An 18,685-nucleotide genomic window follows, 5' to 3' on the forward strand; every position below is an offset into this window, starting at 1 on the left:
ATTCAGTGACTCTGCCTTTGATTCTGTTGATTGGTGTGTGACAGGCTGTTTTCTCTGGGTTGTAATAGCTGCCTTGTTCTTGACATTTAGGTAGATTTTTGAGGATTTATTTATTAATTTTTTTTTGATTTTTGAGACAGGGTTTCTCTATAGCTTTTGGTTCCTGTCCTGGAACTAGCTCTTGTAGACCAGGCTGGCCTCGAACTCCCCAGTGCTGGGATTAAAGGCCTGCGCCACCACCGCCCGGCTTAAACTTTTTTTTTTTCCGATTAATTATGCAAGCAGACATCACATTCATACAGAGCACAGAGACATTCAGACACAGTCACACAGACACATTCACACACACACACAGTACAGACTTACCTGGGACTCGAACTGGCGACCTCGGGCTCTGCGGGCTGCACTCCAATCCTCTCAGCCAGCTCTCTGACCGTTGATTTTTGAGGATTTAATTTGTTGGTGTTTAAATACTGCCTCTCAGAACAGTAGAGGGCAAGATTGTTGGACTACTGGATCTGCTAGAGTTTTAGGTGCACAGATCTGCAGCCGTTACTGCAGGCTCTACAGAATTGTATGGAGTTCTAGGAAACCCCTGTACTGTGCTTACATGTGCTCTCCTTATATGTGCTTCTTTTGTTTGCTTTTCAAGGACAGCTGAGAGGGGTCTGCCTTGTTCTACAGTAAGGCGTTTCTGAGAGTAGAAACAGATTTGAAATTGTTCTCTTGGTTCTTAATGGCTTCTGTTTTTTTTTTTAATTGGTTGATTTATTCATTCAACAGATAAACATGGAGCTTCTAATATCTGTGTTTTTGATGCTGGGAGTGCAGAGGTGAACAGACTAACCCAATTCCTGTTCTTGTGGGGTTCCATGCTAGTTGAAGAGCCAGACAGTAGACAAAGCAGTGAATGTGTGGTGTGACTGTTAATGAGTCATGTCGAGTGAGCGTGTATGTGGGGGGCACTAATGAGTTAAGCCGAACAGAGTCTAAAACAGAGTTTCAAGCAGAGATAAGTAAATGTAAAGGTACTGCTATCAGGAACTCAGAGGGAGAACACTGATGAAGTGGGCAGAAAATGGAAATATGGCTGGAGTTTGGAGACTTGAGAGGCAGCCATGCTGTAAGCTTGCTGAGACCCTGTGAAGGCGTCTGCTTGTAGCAACATGGAATGCGATCGGGTGGTTTTCATCAGAGGTCTGACTATGAAGCAGGTGTCTGCAGGCACACGTTCATGGATAGCTGCTACAGTAAATAGCTGTTACTGGAAGTGAGGGGTGGAGGGGATATGGACTTGGGTATGTGTGTACAACTTAGTGCTGTACTAGGTCTGGCTTTTTTTTTTTTTTTTTGCTTTGCTCTATAATTAGGGTGTACAGATCAAAAGTGTCTCATGATAACACAAGTCACCGCTTGCCTTCTGTTCACTGAGCACAAAAGCCCTGCTGAACGAACGCCTGCCTTTTGGGGACTCTTGTTGCCATTCAGGCGCTCTATACAATGTCCTTTGCATGCTGAGGGGAAATGAGGGAAACATATTTCTGAAACTGGCTATGAGGAGAGGAACTACATACCCTTTTCCCACAGAACACTTTTTTTCTTGGGGAAAAAAGACAACGGGTTATAGACAATTTAGACATTTGGCAGATGTTTCTTTTTTTTTTTTTTTTCTTTTTTTTTTTTTGGTTTTTCGAGACAGGGTTTCTCTGTGGTTTTGGAGCCTGTCCTGGAACTAGCTCTTGTAGACCAGGCTGGTCTCGAACTCACAGAGATCCTCCTGCCTCTGCCTCCCAAGTGCTGGGATTAAAGGCGTGCGCTACCACCGCCCGGCTTGGCAGATGTTTCTCTGGTAAATGAATGGGGTGAGCTTGATCCCATTCAGCACAAAATAGTGTTTGCTGCTAATTAAATGAAGAAGAATTAGCCAGGTAGTGGTGCTGGCCCACATCTTAAATCCCAGCACTCTGGAGGCAGAGGCAGGCAGATCTCTGTGAGCTCGAGGCCATCCTGGTCTACAGAGTAAGTTTTAGGACTGCCAAGGCTACACAAAAAAAACTGTTAAAGAACTTAAAAAAACAAAAATAAAAAAAGCTTGTAAATAATAAGTTAAAGTTAGAATTTTGAAAACTTAGCTCAGCCATTTTAAGTTTTCCAGGTTCCTAGTTCTTACAACCACTGCTCTGGTCACGGTCACATAGAACATGCTGTTTGGTACTGTCTATTGGAATGTATCAGTATCTGGACAGCGCTTTTCATGATGCTGTGTATTCTATAATGTCTCCTCAGGTTAGAGTGTAGTATAGGTAGAATACTAGACTTTAGTGTGTTTGAAGCCCCAAGTTTGGTCCTTTGCAACACACACACACCCCATAAAAATTCTACCTACAGTGGACTAGAGAGATGACTCAGCCAGCGGTCAATTTCCAGGAACCTCATGATGATCACAACTATCTATAATGGGAATCCCTGGCTCTCTTCATGTATGCAGGCATACATGCAAATAGAATACTCATGTACATAACATACACAAATAAATGTTGTAAAAAGTGTCTTTTGAAAGAAATAGAAAATAAAAATTCTACCTACAGTACAAAAGAAACCAACGTGTTTTAGTGTAAGAGATCCTGATAGAATTTGGATTTCCCATTGTAAATGCCTTTAACAAATCAGTTTTAGTACAGTGTCGAAGAGTTCCCACAGCTACCCAAAAAAGGCTCTGAAAACTCTTTCTCTTTACAACAATAAGACTTTGTAAAACTATATTTTCTTCTTATACTTCAAAACAGCTTTTATTTTTGATGATGGCAATTCATCCTTTGCTCAGGGGTAGGTAAAAATGTTTTATTCCTAATTAAATGCAGAAATAGATCTTAAAATCTGTTCCATTCTTGTATAGCATTTAGAGAAATTCATATTTTTAATTAAAATATTTTAAGTAAACTGCTCTTGTCATTAGTTTGGACAGTACACTTAGTTTTCTGAAGTCCTAATCTTATTTAGTAGAAGTCCCCCCCATTGGCACAGTATATTCACATAATTATGGAATAAATGAATATAATTTGATACGTATATGCATTCTTCAATGACCGAGTCAGCATAATTAGCATTTCTATCTCTTTAGATGTTTTCATTTTCCATGTCTTTGGAGCCATCAGACTCTGACCTTCAGTTACTCTGAATCATAGCTCTAGTCTGTCATTGCCTTATTGTACCAGACGACACCTCAGTTATGTTTGGTGTCATTGTCTCTCTCTCTCTGTTTCCCTGTGTTCTCCCCTCCCTATTCTCTAGAGACTTCACTCAGTATGTCCTGGAGCATCTACATGTAAGTGAGAGCACCAGGGTTTGTTTCTGCTGTGTTCCTTGCTTTTCTGCTTTCCTCAAGTGTAAAAACAGCAGTGTTTGGCTTGTTGCTCCCAGCTTATCTCCCTTACTTCCACTTCTATCCATGTTTACAGAAAAGAGAGAAAAGCCTTTATGGTAGAGTAGTATTTTCACTGCCCTCTTAAAAGTCCTTTTTTTTTTTTTTTTTTGGTGTACACTTGATTGATGGTATCTTCACTGTTGTAATGCAATAAACACAAGCGTGCAGATGTCTCTTTGACAGAATGATAATATTGAGACCCTATAATACAATTCCTACTGTTGAGGTGACCCCCAACAAAAATAAAGTTATTTTTGTTGCTACTTCATAACAATAATTTTGCTTTTGTTATGAACTGTAATGTGTAGATATCTGTGTTTTCCGATGGTTTTAGGTGAGCCCTGTGAAAGAGGTTGTTTGACTCCCAAAAGGATTGAGAACCACTGCTTTGATATATACTCCAGAGTGAGATTGTTTGATTATATGGTGTTTTAGAGTTTTTATTTTTGATGATTCTGACGTTATAAAATACAGTATACTAAATGCCAGAGTTAAGTAAATTTAGCTATGAGAGGACATTTAAATACAGTGTAATGTGATGGTTTCTAGAAAGTCTAGGCTCTGTCATAGAAACCAAATGCAGATAGCTGGTTAGAGCAGGTCTACTTCAGGGGCAACAAGTGACTCTCTTAGGCTTGCCAGCTCTACAGGCTGTTCTGAGAACAGCCATAAACCATTCACAAGAGATAGTGGCTAGGGTCCAGGAAAGCTTTGCCATTTGCCAACTCTGAGTTGATGATGTTCTGGGTTCCTTGAAATTTTCGTATGAATTTTAATACCAGCTTGTCAGTTCGAGAAATATTACTGGGGATTTTCACAGAGACTGCTTTAACTCGGCCAACTTGAGTAGTATTGGTGGTGTATTAAATTACTTTCATGTTGTGATCAAATACCTTGGAAGCGATTTGAAGGAGAAAGGGTATCCTTTGTGCCCAGGCTGGGGAGAGCATGATAGCAGGGCAGGAGCTGCTACAGCTATGGCAGCAGCAGTCTGTGCTGCTTGCTCACAGTTTGAAGAACCTGGTACAGGAGAATTTCCACATTCAAGGGGCTTTTCCTTTACCACTTTTATTTAGTTCAGGGTCCCTACCTGTGGAATGGTGCTACCTACTTGTTCATGCAGTCTGGAAACCTAAAGATGTATCTGACCTGTGATGGTGGTCCATACCTTTAATCCCAGCACGCCAAGGCCGAGACAGGCAGATAGTGAGTTCAAGGCCAGCCTGGTCTACATAGTAAGTAGATATGTCAATTATTTGCTAAAAGGACAAAGACTGATATGATAAATGTGCAGCAAAAGGAATCTGAAGCCTGTGGGAACATCCCAGAGAGTGAATGCCCTGCTGGTTACTTTTGGGCAGGGCAGGAAAGGTACTCAGAGCTTCACTTTTGCCCCATTCTGAGTTTGTCTTAGAAAACAAACGTGTTATTTCTGCTTAGAGTTTGGTGACAACAATCCTGAAGGAGCTGAACTCACATTTAAATAAAACTCATGTTGTTGTTGTGGATTCTAATTTAATTTTGTTTTCAATTTTAGGAAACACTCCTTTACATCTTGCTGTGATGTTAGGAAATAAAGGTTAGTAAATACTTTTAATGTTTAACTTCACTCACACATCAGTTTTGTCATTAAAAACATTATATTTATTTGTGTGTATGTATGTGATTTCATGCATGCCTCTGTATGTTTATGGAAATCAAAGGGCAACTTGTGGAAGTTGGTTCTCTTCTTCTGTCACGTTGTTCCTGGGGATCAAAGTAAGGTTATCAGGTTTGGTGGCAAGAGTCTTCACCCAGTGAGCCATCTTGATGGCCCCAGGGTTTTGTCATTAAAAATTACTTAACCAAGGGCTAGAGAGATGGCTCAGTAGTTAAGAACACTAGTTGCTCTTGCAGAGGACTTGGTTCAATTCCTATTACCCACATAGTGACATAGTGGTTAACAACCATTTTTTTTTTGTTTGTTTGTTTGTTTTTTTGTTTTTGGTTTTTCGAGACAGGGTTTCTCTGTAGCGTTGGAGCCTGTCCTGGAACTAGCTCTGTAGACCAGGCTGGCCTCGAACTCACAGAGATCCGCCTGCCTCTGCCTCCTGATTGCTGGGATTAAAGGCGCCACCACTGCCCGGCGTTAACAACCATTTTTTTTTGTTTTGTTTTGTTTTGTTTTGTTTTGTTTTTCGAGACAGGGTTTCTCTGTGGTCTTGGAGCCTGTCCTGGAACTAGCTCTTGTAGACCAGGCTGGTCTCGAACTCACAGAGATCCGCCTGCCTCTGCCTCCCAAGTGCTGGGATTAAAGGTGTGCGCCACCACCGCCCGGCTACAACCATTTGTTAACACTGTTTCTTTGAGCCTGTGGGTACCAAGCATGCACATAGTGCACAGACATACATGTAGGCAAAAACATAAAATAAATGAATACATGTTCATAAACTTCATAAAATCTTAGTTTCAGGAAATACTGATAAGTAGCCAGAAGAAAATAGAGTTTCCAGATAAAATCCATTTGAGAAAACTCAAATTGCTAAAACCAGTAGTTTACTCTAGAGCCTTAATGAACCAGCCTGTGCTGTGACTTTGAAGCTGGGGCAAGCATAGGATTGTGGTGAGATGTGTCTCACAGTTATCTGATATTCCCACTTCTTCATTTTGGGACAGACTTAAATAGATAGGACCCACAAACAGTGTTGATATTCTCTTTTGAAAACATTTATGGTTTTTATATTTTATGTGTATGTGTTTTGATTGCATGTACACCTGTGTACCATGTCTGTGCTTGGTGCACTTGGAGGCCAGAAGAGGGTGTCAGATTCCATAGAGCCAGAGTTAAAGGTGGGTCTCCCCACCATGAGCGCTGAGAACTGAATCCAGGTTCTCTGGGAGAGCAGGAAGTGCTCCTAACCATGGAGCCATCACTCTAGTTCCTTAAAAGATACTTTTAGATTAGGCGTTTTAAATTAAAAGTTTTCTTTAGGGCTTGAGAGTTTATAACTCTAGCTTCAAGAGATCTGACATTTTTCTGGCCTCCATGGGTATACACACACAGACACAAAATGTATACACACACACACGAGTAACAAAATACATCTTTTTTTGTGTGTCGGAGAGATGGCTCAGTGCTTAAGAGCACTGACTGCTCGTCAAGAGGACCTACATTCAATTCTCAGCACCCACATGATAGCTCACAGCTGTCTGTAACACTAGGATCCAACACCCTCACACAGACACAAATGCAGGCAAAACACCAAATGAACATAAAAATAAATAAATTACTAATAAAAGACTTTTTTGCTAATGAGTGCAAACACACCGACTCATTTAGAATACAATTGTAAAAGATGAGCAAGAAGCCTCTCTCCATTTCTTTTTCTGGTAGTATTAAAGAATATTAATTCCAGCTAGGTAGTGGTTCTGTATACTTTTAATTCCAGTACTCGGGAGGCAGAGGCAGGTAGATTTCTGTGAGTTCAAGGCCAGCTTGGTCTATAAAGAAGTTCCAGGACAATCAGGGCTACACAGAGGAACCTTGTCTCCCCCCACAAGGAAAAAAACAAAAAACAAACCCATAAAAATTAATTCCATATTTATTATCCAAAGGGTATCCTTTGACCTTTAAGCCTTCTTCATAGTATGACCTCAGCTTGGGTTCACCCAAGTGGAAGTTCTGCCTGCTGTACTTTCCATATTGTGCTTTTCCATGTCAGTTTCTAAGTCCTCTCCCTTGATTGGTGATGCTGTAGGTGTGGCTGCTGTAGACATTCTACTGTAATTAGTAAATAGTCTTGGAGTGACGCTTTGACACCGTGTGAATGCTCATGGAGAGCTTTTCCTCTGTCCAGTACACTGGATGGTGTAACCTGCTTCTCTGGTTGCATCACTTGTTGACTGGCAGTAAGTTAATTTTCTGAAAAGAGCTCACCCCTTACTTCCATGTATTCTGACCATTTCCTTCATTCCTGTCCCTGCTGTAGTGCTCCTCTTTTTTTTTTTAAATATTTATTTATTTGTTTATTATGTATACAGTATTCTTCCTGCAGGTCTCATTACAGATGGTTGTGAGCCACCATGTGGTTGCTGGGAATTGAACTCAGGACCTTTGAAGAGCAGGCAATGCTCTTAACTGCTTTAACTGCTGAGCCATCTCTCCAGCCCTAGTGCTCCTCTTTGAACCGCATAGTTCTCTAGCAGTGTGTGTAGAACTGTGAGTCTTTATAACCCATTATGGAGACTTAGTTTGCTATCAGTGTATTAAAAAAGAATCTTTTTTTTTTTTTCTTTTTGAGACAGTTGTACTATGTAGCCCTGGCTTGCCTGGAATTCATTATGGTAGACCAAGCTGGCCCGAAACTCATAGGCATCCATCTGCCTCTGTGAGAGTATTGGGGTTAAAAGGGCTAGCCACCACATTCTCCAAAATAATCAGTCTTCTATATCACATGTTCTCACATATTTTGAAGAGACTTTCTTCAATGCCTTTGAGAAATGAAATGTCTATATCTTATTCTAATGGAGTTCTCTGCTGTTGTCATTCTTTCTATCACCAAGAATAATGCTGAAGGGGGCTGGAGAGATGGCTCAGTAGTTAAGAGCACTGACTGCTCTTCCAGAGGACCCAGGTTCAATTCCCAGCACCCACATGGCAGCTCATAACTGTCTGAAGATCCAGTTACAGGATCTGACACCTTCACACCAATGCATATAAAATAAAGTTAAATAGACCTTAAAAATATTAAAAAAAAAAAAAAAAGTAAAGCCATTTAGCTCACCCCACCATGTTCTTTCAAAAAGTTGGTACATTTTTAAAAAATGATTTGTCTTCCTCATAGGATAAAAGTTCTGGTAATAAGACTTTATCTTCCTTCACTTCTGTTTTCAGTTTCTAGTAGTTAGGAATGACTGGGGATGCAGCTTGGGGATGGGATGCTTGCCTCCACCACTAAAAAATACCTAAATAGACATATAGTAACTGCTTAGTTAAGTTTTTTTTTTGTTGTTGTTTGTTTGTTTGTTTTTGGTTTTTTGAGACAGGGTTTCTCTGTGGCTTTGGAGCCTATCCTGGAACTAGCTCTGTAGACCAGGCTGGTCTCGAACTCACAGAGATCCGCCTGCTTCTGCCTCCCGAGTGCTGGGATTAAAGGCGTACGCCACCATCGCCCGGCTTTTAGTTAAGTATTTAATGGGTGTGTGTGTGCGCGTGTGTGTCTGCAACCACTAGCAGAGTAATGATCCGTGGGAGATCAGGAGGTAGTTCCGTTCAGCATCTCTCAGCCAGTATTGGTTCAGACTTTGAGAGTCTGACCACAGGTAGCTTATTTTAGACATATACAATTTGGAAAAAAAGTTTCCTGGTAATCATTAATTCAAACCTGTGTGCACAACAGTGCTTAAGATATGACTACATTGAAACTCATTGTAAAGAGGAAGTCAGGCAGTGGTGGCGCACGCCTTTAATCCCAGCACTTGGGAGGCAGAGGCAGGTGGATCTCAGTGAGTTTGAGGCCAGCCTGGTCTACATAGTGAGTTTCAGGACAACCAGAGCTGTTACAAAGAGAAACCCTGTCTTGAAAAACAAACAAACAAATCCAAGTGATATCTTCCATAAAGATAGGTTCCATAAGTAGTCTCGGGGAGGAAATTGCTATAAATTGACCCTTACATACAAAGAGATAAAGGTCTATGGTATCCATTTTTTTTTTTTTTTTTTTTTTTTTTTTTTTGGTTTTTCGAGACAGGGTTTCTCTGTGGTTTTGGAGCCTGTCCTGGAACTAGCTCTTGTAGACCAGGCTGGTCTCGAACTCACAGAGATCCGCCTGCCTCTGCCTCCCGAGTGCTGGGATTAAAGGCGTGCGCCACCACTGCCCGGCTGGTATCCATTTTTTTAAAAGATTGATTTATTATGTATACAGTGTACTGTGTGCATGTATTGCCTGCACCACATAAGAGGACACCAGATCTCATTATAGATAGTTGTGAGCGACCATGTGGTTGCTGAGAATTGAACTCAGTACCTCTGGTAGAGCAGTCAATGCTCTTAACCTCTGAGCCATCTCTTCAGCCCTCAGTGTGCTTTCTTTTGAAAACACTTTTTTTTCTTCCTGAAATAAATAACATTTCATTGACATGACAGGTATGCAACTTCTTCTTTGGATCTTTCTGGGTTTTAGATATTTTCTTGTTTGTTTTTGTTTTGAGACAGGGTTTTACCATGTAGCTTTGGCTGGTCTGGAACTCGATGTACAGACCAGGCTAGCCTTCAGACAACTCTGAGAAGTCCACCTGCCTCTACTTCTGTCTCCCAAGTGCTTAGATTAAAAGCATGCACCACCATGCTCAGTTGAATTGTAGATATTTATATAAAGTAACTCTTGAGGTTCATAGGTTAGCTTGCAGTCTTTGGAAACTCGCTTCAAATATTCTTTGGAGACAGAAAACAGTACTTTATTTTTAGAGAGAATCCAATTTATTTTTAGCTAGGTTGGGTACCTTTGAATCTGGGGAACTGATTATATACATGGGAGTTTATAAATTACTAATTAATTATACATAGAATGGTATTATTTCACAAATGTAGTAATCTGGTTTCTTGAACTTTTGCATAACACTCATATTTAAATATTCTAAAAATTGCGTGTCTGATAATTATTACTAATTTTTATGTTGCAGAATGTGCACATTTACTGTTGGCTCACAACGCTCCCGTAAAGGTGAAAAATGCTCAGGGATGGAGCCCTCTGGCAGAAGCCATCAGCTATGGAGACAGACAGATGAGTAAGCAGTGCTTTAGAAATACTGATTGATGTGCTGAGGTTGTCTGCAAACTCACGCGTGAATTATCCATAACTTGGGAATACTTGAACATTGAGTCATGTGGGAAAGCCTGCTCATGTCCTCCTTGAAGCATTGAGTGGTTGTGGTACTAGGGCTGTTTTTCTTTTTGAAGTCAAGAATCAATTGTCTTTTTTGGCAAATTATTATTGCTGCTTAACCATTGACTTACTAATTGAAATAAAAATTATGGTGCTAACAGCACTCATCTACTTTCAGTGGATGTAGACTTTCCTGAAAGCTAAGAACTGTGCTGTCTCTTAGTTTAGTCTCTGAGCCATTATGTTTCTATTATCTTGGAACTCTTTGAAGGGGCCTCTACGTTTTTCCACACCCGATTAAATTCAGGGCCCGTCTTAATCTGCTCAGACCTAGTCAGGGCTAAAGGGAACTCTTTCCTCTTCTGTGCCTGCTGGATCCCTCGGTCAGAGTGGCCCTGAATTGGCACAGTGACTGTACCCTTCTCATTCATTATATCTGGCTCTTGGGGGATTTCCTGACTGGACAAACTATCTCCATCCCCGGTATAACCTTTTGCGGGGGGGGGGGGCTAAGGAGGGTTGGGGGGGTAATTACCCACCCTGGGTCAGGCTTGATCATCTTCACGTTTATTATTCTACATGGGTGTCTTCTCTGAACTGCTGCTGCTGCTTAGGCATTAAAGCCTTCCCGAAGCTCCTTAGCATACAATTTGGCTATTTTTTTCCTTAGCTACAGTCCAGTTTGGTGAACCAATGAGTTTTATTGTTACTACTTATAGGAATATAGGTGAGGGGTTACTTAAGGAGCAGAAATGACCCAAAAGACAGCTGCATCACCAAAGTCCCCCCACCCCCCAGCTCCCAAAGCTTAGAACTTGGAGCACACAGTCTGCAGGCAATCAGCAGGTTGGAGAGTGTCCTTTCCAGGTGTCTCAGTTGCTCTAAACCTCTTCCAGGCAGCTCAGCTGGTTTCTGTTTCTTCCAGGAGGAGAGTGGCTGGTCAAGAATTGTCTTTGCAGCTTTGCTTGTCTGAGTTGTCTTTTTTTTTTTTAAAAAAAAAAAAGATTTATTCATTTATTATATACACAGTGTTCTGTCTGCATGTATTCCTACAGGCCAGAAGAGGGCACCAGATCTCATTCTCAATGGTTGTGAGCCACTATATGGTTGCTGGTAATTGAACTCAGGACCTCTGGAGGAGCAGCCAGAGTTCTTAACCTCTGAGCCATCTCTCCAGCCTCCATCTGAGAATCTTCTTTGCAGCTTGACTTAGCTAGATATGAGATGAACTCTCAGCTTTTATTACTTACTCTTAGAGTGAATCTGCTCAATTTCAGAGACTTTCTGAAGCTATTCTGAATTGTTTACCTTCCTGCTTAAAAAATTTCCTGCAGGATGGAATGTTTTAATCTTCAAAGAAACTGTTACACAACAACCACCATGCCTGATACCCAGATCACATTTGCAGACTTTAATCTGGATAATTGGAAGCAATTGTCTGGATTTAATCTGGATGACTGGTACTATTATTACTTCATAGTTCATGTGGGAAAATCAATTTAAAACAGCTTTGTAGAAAAATCATGTTTATTGAAGAATTATGTAGCATTTTGTACTTTCAGGCTGCTGTGTGGACTCAGTCTTCTGTGCTAAATTTTAGATTTTTCTGAAAACTTTCTTGGGATTTAGTTGTATGTCATCCACATATTACATATATGAGTTGCCTGAATTGCTTGGACAACTGTGAATGATGAGCCTGTATTTGACTGTAAAATGTAATATGTGATGAGACTTCTATGGAATTTTAACAGCAAAATTGGCACGTGGTATTTTTTTGTTACATATTGACAGTTGTCCTTTGTGAACAAAATCAGAAACCCCTATGAGATGAAGAAACAGGCCTCGTCATAGAATTGTTTCAGGGGACAAGGGTAGAGTGTACATATTAAAGGACTAAGGATGGAGTAGTAGCTTGTCTGAGGACTTTCTTTGATTGTTTTGAAGGGAAACTAGTGAGGACTTTGAGACTTCCAAGGATTTTTTATCAAAGTAAAAATATGTGTAAAGCCACTTTGCATTAAAGAAAAAAGGCATGATTCTTGGTCATCTTGAGCTTGTCATGTGTGACAAGAGCCAGGAAATATTTCTTAATGGAAATCCAATTTCAGGACATCTCTGTATTCAATTTTATATTTCACTGTAACCTATCACATAAATATTTAGCTCTCAATAACCCAGCACATAGAAGGTAGAGGCAGGAGTTTGTGAGTTTCAAGCTAGTTTGTACTTCTTGTCAGGAACGACCTCATGAATAACCCAAACAACAAAATGAAGTGAAAACTCAAATATTTAACTTAATTGAACCAATGGTATTTATTTAGAAATGTCAGTGTGAAGTTGTATTTGTGATGTTGTTTAAGGAAATGGCTTTTAATTATTTAGGCCAGACAGTGGTGGTGAACACCTTTGACCCCAGTACTAGGGAGGCAGAGGCAGTCTACTCAGAGTAACCCCGTCTCAAAAAACCGAAAATAAGTAAATAAATAATTAAACAAACAAAGTCTTCACTTAGTTGTATTATCTTGAAATTTTCTATGGCATAGATGATTACATTTTTTGGGAGAATCAGAAAATTTATTATAAATTATTAGCAAAAGCTTTGTGATTGTCTTTTAAATTTAATTTCTGCTAATTTCGCTATTTTTGTGCTATAGAATAAGAAGTCAGGACTAAGAATGTAGCTCAATTGATAGACTATATAATATTCATGAAGCCCTGAGTTTGAAACTGGGCATTTGAGCACCGGGGAAGTGGAGACATGAGGATCATAACTTAAGGTCATTGTCCATTACATAGTGAGTTCTAGGTTGCCCAGGTCTCCAAAAAACAAAAACAAAAACAAAAAAAAAAAAAAGGGAAAAGAAAAGAAAAAACAAAATTATGTTTACCTGGTGAGCAATGATGGCCTAGGGAGAAAATGAATATAATATTTCATCTTAACCTGTGTCCCAGAGTTCCCAGCTTTTCCTGATGCAGACAGCTATGCCTTGTTGTCCTGTTCTCCGGTTGTCTTTGGTCTCTAGGCTTGTTTATAGTTTGTGTCATGGGATACTGATTTTTATGGTAGTTTTGAGTATTCTCTTGGGCACTGTCAAATTTTCGGCATATCAGAATCTGTGCTGATTTGCCGTCTACCTAGACCTGAGTTTTCTTCATTTAGACTTCATTTATATTTTTTTAAGAGAGGAGGATTTTCTTGTGTGTGACACATTTTCAGAGCGCTCCAGTTGTGTATTCAGCACATTTCTAATTAATTATCTAGTGTTCTTTATATCAACTTTGTGAGATCTTGTTATGGGTGTGTTGTTTTCAGATTTGTTTGTTTGTTTTTGTTCTTTTTTGTTTTTCAAGACAGGGTTTCTCTGTGTAGCTTTGGAGCCTGTCCTGGCACTAGCTCTTGTAGACCAGCCTGGCCTCTAATTTACAGAGATCCACCTGCCTCTGCTTCCCGAATGCTGGGATTAAAGGAGTGTGCCACCACCACCTGACTTGTTTTTAGATTTTTGTCTCTAAAGATTTATTCAGTTAATCCGTCAATAGATGACTAAAAAAGGCAAAGATAAATTGAGACTACTATGTTAGGATTTCTTTCCCACTAGTCAAGTTCTTTTTAAAAGTTTTGTGTTGGGGGCTGGAGAGATATCTCAGCAGGTAAGAGCTCCTGCTGCTCTTTTAGAGGACCTATCCCTTATATAGGGGAGGGGCTGGCTCACAGATGCCTGTTACTCCAGTTCTAGGGGATCCAACACTCTTCTGGACTCCTCTGTGCAAAGACACACACACACACACACTCCTCACATACACATAAATAAGAAAATCTTATAAAAAGTTTCATATTCAAGAGTTTTATTTATTGCTACTCGGATTTTTTAAATTTTACAACTTTTATTTCTTTTTAAAGAAAGAAGAAAGAAAAGGAACGAGGGCCAGCAGGATGACTTAGTGTGTAAAGACACTTGCCACCTAGCAATTGAAGCTTGATAACCTGAGTTCAGCACACAGAACCCACATCAAGGTAGAGGGAGAGAAATGGCTCCACAGAGTTGCCTATGACTTTTGCATACACATTTTATATCCATATGCACCACACATTATCAAGGTGCACTCACATGTTGTATGTTCACACACACACTTCCAGTAGTATATGCAAATTTTTTTTTTTTTAATATTTATTTATTATGTATACAATATTCTGTCTGTGTGTATGTGTGCAGGTCAGAAGAGGGCACCAGACCTCATTACAGATGGTTGTGAGCCACCATGTGGTTGCCGGGAATTGAACTCAGGACCTTTGGAAGAGCAGGCAATGCTCTTAACCACTGAGCCATCTCTCCAGCCCCAGTATATGCAAATTTTAAAAAATTTAAAAAGCAGTGACATTCATTGTAGAAAATTAACAACTATAGAAAAAATAAGGAAAAATACTGATCAGTTGTTTTCTTTAAACTTCAGTCACAGCTCTTCTAAGGAAACTCAAGCAGCAATCCAGGGAGAGCGTTGGAGAAAAACGACCTCGGTTATTAAAAGCCCTAAAAGAGGTAAGCCGGGCTTCTTTGCTGATTCTTTACTTAAACAGTAACTATAAGTGTGGGTTTAAAAAGCATTTAAGATGCGCACGTGTAAGTATGTGTAGATAAGTACAGTACCCAAGGAGGCCAGAGGGCATTGGAACTGGAGTTAACCGGCAGTGGTGAGCTGCTCTACCTGGCTGCTGGGGACTGAACTTGGTCTTTATTTGCAGGAGCAGCAGGTGCTCTTCACCTCTGAGCCTCTCGTCTTTTAAAGTGCAGTTAAAGCCGGGCCGGGCGATGGTGGCGCAGGCCTTTAATCCCAGCACTCAGGAGGCAGAAGCAGGCGGATCTCTGTGAGTTCGAGACCAGCCTGGTCTACAGAGTTAGTTCCAGGACAGGCTCCAAAGCTACAGAAAAACCCTGTCTCGACAAACCAAAAAAAATAAATAAATAAAAAAATAAAAATAAAAAAATAAAGTGCAGTTAAATTCCTCCCCAGTAAAGTAAGGATCAGTTAAATGGTGAAAGTCATTTTTTTTTTTTTTTTTTGGTTTTTTGAGACGGTTTCTCTGTGGCTCTGGAACCTGTCCTGGAACTAGCTCTGTAGACCAGGCTGGTCTCGAACTCACAGAGATCCGCCTGCCTCTGCCTCCCTAGTGCTGGGATTAAAGGCTTGTGCCACCATCGCCTGGCAGTGAAAGTCATTTTTAAATCAAGTAATTGAAATAAAAATCTGGGGTTATAATGTGTGGTTGTGTTATTGGTAGAAGCATTAGAAACATTTTCATTGAACTGGGACGATGTTACTATGTTTAGTAAACTAGGCAAGTGCTCTAGAAGAGGTATGTCGTGGTATCATGGTTGATAGCCCATCCTGAGGCTGCTGCTCTACGAAGGTATTTTGACAGTTTGTTTTTTCTTTTTTTGTCTTTTGTTTGTTTGGTTTTTCCATACAGGGTTTCATTATGTAGCCCTGCTGTCCTGGGAAATTCTCTGTAGATCAGGCTGACCTCACAGAGATCCGCCTGCCTCTGCCTCCAGAGTGCTGGGATTAAAGGTGTGCGTCACTACTGCCTGGCTAGTTTCATTCTTTTCAAACTCTAAACATAAGAAATAGAAGAATAATTTTTCATTTCTCCTCTAGTCTTTAGATCTTAAATGATATCAGGTATTTTTCCGGGGTGTGTGTGTGTGTGTGCAAAATGATAAGTATCAGAGCTTGTAACTAAACTAAAGTATATTTAATAATTTTTCATATTTCTCAGCTAGGTGATTTTTACCTAGAGCTTCACTGGGATTTTCAAAGCTGGGGTAAGAGTGCTATGTTTTGTTATAAAATATGGATTTATAGAAATATTAGCATGACATATTTGATACTTATTTAGAGAAAATGTCCATTGTGTTTAGCATAGTCATTGTAAACCCACGAGTAATATTCCATTTCCTGTTTGAGAAGTAGCTCTCAAAATTCTAGTTTTTAAGATGGAAAATTAACTTAAAATAACTTTTGTATTGCTGGGCCAGGTGGTACACTGGAATTTGCTCTGTTGATAGACCAAGCTGACCTCGAACTCACAGAGATCTGTCTATCGCTGCCTCTTTTGTGCTTGGATTAAAGGCATGCGCCACTACTGCCCAGTTTAATTCTATTTTTATTAAAGATTTAATACTTAATACAGTAAACATATTTTTGCTAGTATCTGAGTTAACATTTGTATTATAAAGTTATTTAAATGGTTAGTGATATTTTTCCCTAAAATAATTATTGAAGCCATGCAGTGACAAAACTGTGAAGTATATTCCATTTTGTATAATTGTATGTAGTTTGGAAGTTAAATAATATATGTTTTATTTGTGTGCTGTATTCATATTCTATAATATATAGTACATTTTGTTATTACTGTCCATAACTAGGTCATTCTAGATCTTACTAAAAACTATTTATAGTGTCATTTTATTTGTGTTTTAATAAATAAAGCCTGCCTAAAGATCAGAGTCCAAAGCTAGCTACACTTGTCAGCCATACCAGCACTAGAGAGAAATATAAGGGGGATGAGACAGGAACTCTCTTTTCAGTCTGAAGATTTCGTACAGGTAAGAAGTCTCTAGTGATTTGGCTGCTTTGCTTCTCTGATCTTGAACCCCAGTGTCTGCCTCTGGGTCTTTATTATTCGTGCTACATCTATTCAGTAGTAGCAGAAAAATAATAGACATTTTACAGTTTGGAGGTCATGGAAGATTGATAACTTAATTTGAAGAGTTACATTCTGATATTGAAACCCTTTAATGCAAGTTACACTTTTACAGTGCATTGGGTGTGCACACTCACTGTAGGTCATCACTCAATGTAGCTGAGAGTCTGTGGAGATGCTCAGCTGGTAAAGTGCCTGCTTTTCAGGCATAGGACCTGAGTTCTATTTCTTTGCTGGATGCAGCAGTGCATGCTTGTTATCCCATGCAGAGGTAGAGGTAGGAGGGTCCAGAGATTTGCCATTCTAGGCAAATTGATGAGCTCCTACTTCACTGAGAGACCCTGTCTCACCATCAACCTTTGACCTTTACATGTGTACACACCTAGGAGGATAGAAGTTGGTGGGCAAATGGTGTGGTTTCTCTTATACAGACTTTGAAATTGAGTCAGTCAGCCTAAGAGCAAGGGTATGTATCTGGGATTCAAACTTAAATTTAGTGGCCTCATTTCAGAGATCTTGTTTAAATGTTACATTTTTGCTATTTTTTCCAAATGATATTTAAGGGATCTAGTAGATAAGACCCATGATCACTTGTTTACAATTGAATAACGTTTAGTGACCTCAGGGTGTGTTTTTCATTTGTATATCACACAGCGGCCTGGAGTGATGGAGTTAGCTACTCTTGGAAGTGGATGGATTAATAAATAACACCTGGAGTTGGGTATTAGGGCGTGAGAGCTGAAGGGTCAGAGAAGCACTGCTCTCAGCCCCTAGACAGACGTTTACCTCTGCCAGAGCTCAGACCCAAGGGCTGATGATCCTGTCCTCAGACTGACTGCACAACTCTTGTCTCCTCCCACCTTATATTCTGTCCACCCAGCCATATCACTCCTGTCTCCACCTCCCTAGTGATGGGATTAAAGGTGTGGGATCCCAAGTGCTGGGATCAATCACTTTTGCGTGAGCTCTGTTTCTCTTTTAGATAGATTCAATCTTGTGTAGCTCAGGGTGGTCTTGAACTCACAGAGATCCCTTTGCCTCTGTTTTCCGAGTGTTGGGATTAAAGGTTTGTGCCACCACTCCCTGTCCTCTAGTAGCTTAGCTCCACATTCTGATCTTCAGGCAAGCTTTATTTGTTAAATCACAAAATAATTACTATAGGACAGGGTTAAGGGCACACCTAGTAAAGTAAATTGACTCCGCAGTTGAGCAATTTCTGAGTGGGAGATACTATCTTAAAGACAATTATCAACATTTGTGAATTAGTAAAATATTTACTCTGCTGTTTTTTTAAAAAAATTGCAAATATCTTAGACTTTACTTTTTAACTTTTTGTTTCTAAAATTGTAGTGCCTTTGCTTTCCCGAATTCTGCCTTCTGATGCCTGTAAAATATACAAGCAAGGTATCAACATCAGGTGAGGTGGTGTGCTTTGTGTTCTGAGTAAAAGAAAGCTAAGTCTGGAGGAAACCTTTTTTGCAGTCATAGTTTGCTTGTCTTTAGTAACTTAACATACTGTAACATATTCAGATACTTTACTCATGTCAGACCTGTTGCAGACTCTAGCACCAGGGAAGGTCATGATGCAGTGCTTCTCTGGTCTTGGGTTTCATTAGGAGTAAGGACACTTCAGGAGGACCTCACCCACACCTTGCCTTTTCCTCTGTGTCTTCCACATCCTTTGTTTCCCTTTTT

General features: G+C 40.0%; 1 protein-coding gene across 1 annotated transcript in view; it reads left to right on the forward strand.

The window, feature by feature from the left end:
• Ankrd13c (ankyrin repeat domain 13C) overlaps window positions 1–18,685 on the forward strand; it is a 48,746-nt gene that overhangs the window by 5,821 nt on the left and 24,240 nt on the right. Inside the window, exons 2-6 of the mRNA XM_057793620.1 lie at window positions 4,962–5,003; window positions 10,085–10,189; window positions 14,740–14,825; window positions 16,064–16,109; window positions 18,341–18,407. Of these exons, the coding sequence (XP_057649603.1) occupies window positions 4,962–5,003; window positions 10,085–10,189; window positions 14,740–14,825; window positions 16,064–16,109; window positions 18,341–18,407 (346 nt within the window). The remainder of the gene's footprint in view (window positions 1–4,961; window positions 5,004–10,084; window positions 10,190–14,739; window positions 14,826–16,063; window positions 16,110–18,340; window positions 18,408–18,685) is intronic.

This window comes from Chionomys nivalis, chromosome 18 (genome assembly GCF_950005125.1).
Source record: "Chionomys nivalis chromosome 18, mChiNiv1.1, whole genome shotgun sequence".
Taxonomy (NCBI): domain Eukaryota; kingdom Metazoa; phylum Chordata; class Mammalia; order Rodentia; family Cricetidae; genus Chionomys; species Chionomys nivalis.